The 1409-nt window shown below is 51.5% G+C and overlaps 1 protein-coding gene across 1 annotated transcript in view; it reads right to left on the bottom strand.

Annotated features, from left to right (window-relative positions):
* Window positions 1-1409, bottom strand: part of lama1 (laminin, alpha 1) — a 34539-nt gene that overhangs the window by 18193 nt on the left and 14937 nt on the right. The window contains exons 13-16 of the mRNA XM_008305283.1: window positions 844-954; window positions 639-766; window positions 474-560; window positions 99-396 (exon numbers count right to left, since the gene is read on the bottom strand). Of these exons, the coding sequence (XP_008303505.1) occupies window positions 99-396; window positions 474-560; window positions 639-766; window positions 844-954 (624 nt within the window). The remainder of the gene's footprint in view (window positions 1-98; window positions 397-473; window positions 561-638; window positions 767-843; window positions 955-1409) is intronic.

Genomic DNA, 1409 nt, shown 5'->3' with positions numbered 1-1409 from the left:
GCTCTTGAACCTGTTGAACCTTCGGTGAATATTTCACCTCCTGTCAAACCAATCGGCTGTCAGCTGTGTGAACACACTGAGCATGTGCAGAATGTCACCTGCAGTTCTGCTGTTGTCCACTGCAGTCGGCTGCCTCGTTCTCTGAGGATCGCCGCTGACATCACAGCAGGTGTGTGAGACTCACCTTGACAGTCCTTGGCATGCACAGCGTCTCCATAGTAACCGTGCCGACAGCCCTCACAGTGTGCCCCTGCTGTGTTGCCGAGACAACGGAGACACTCCCCGGTGACGGTGTCACAGTGTCCTGGCTCGCTAACGTCCACATTCCCGTTACACTCACAGCGAACACAGGCCCCGCCTACAACCTGCGGGTTCCCATAGAAACCACTGGCACACCTGGAGACACAGACACAGGTGTTAAGCCAGGTCCACCTGTCCCCTTGGTGGCAGGTCAACCAGTCAATCTCGCTCACCTCTCACAGTTGTTCCCGGTGTATCCGTCCTGACACTGGTCACATGACACCTCTCCGGACACCTCCAGCACACAGGTGGGACTGAACCTGAGGGGACAGGTGTCGTCACTCTCCGTCTGTACTAATAACGTTCATTCAGGTGGACCGGGGTAATATGACACCAACCTGTTGGACGGTTCGGTCAGGGGACATGGGCACAGGCGGCAGTCTTGGGCCGTCCCCTCCGTGGCGTCGCCATAGAAACCAGGCAGACATTGCTCGCAGTGCGGGCCGATGGTGTTGTGCATGCAGCCCTGAGAGACAAGACAGGTGAGTCAGATGACCACGATGGAGGTGACATCAGACAACGTCATTCCTGACTTGGACTCACCACACACTCGCCGCTGGCGTCGCACTCGGTGGCGTGATCGTTGCATTCACACTGCATACAGTTCCCTCCAAACAAGACTCCACCCACTCTGTAGAATCCTGGGAGACACGCCTAAAACACGCAAAAACATGCAACCACAGACGTGTCACGTGTTGGCTGAGCTGTGTTCTTTTCTAGATGTGACACTGTTTGAAGAGGTTTTCATTCTTTTTCTGGTTGTTTTGTCTCATCTTTGTGAAGAGGGTGGAGTCTACCGAGGCTCCACCAGATGGAGTAAACCTGTCTTCTCTACATGATGATTCTGGAATGCGCCGCTCGGTGGCAGCAACTTGTAACAGCTCCCTTTGCTCTTGAGTTTTTTTTTATATCTTGTTGTCTTTTTACTGACATTACCTGTCAGATTAGGTTTTTCTTGTATGATTTTTTAAGCTGAGTTGAAATCTCTGCAACTCAGGAGATTTTTCTACATATATTTGGCCTTTTTCACAAGTTGTTATGATGAGTATCCATGGCAACGGAAAAATTGTCTACAACCGTGATCAACTGTTGAAACTCTCCCAAATCAA

The sequence above is a fragment of the Stegastes partitus genome, unplaced genomic scaffold (assembly GCF_000690725.1).
Source record: "Stegastes partitus isolate 25-593 unplaced genomic scaffold, Stegastes_partitus-1.0.2 Scaffold2459, whole genome shotgun sequence".
In the NCBI taxonomy this organism is placed as follows: domain Eukaryota; kingdom Metazoa; phylum Chordata; class Actinopteri; family Pomacentridae; genus Stegastes; species Stegastes partitus.
The sequence above is the reverse complement of the archived record's forward strand: the minus strand, read 5'-3'. Positions and strand labels throughout refer to the sequence as shown.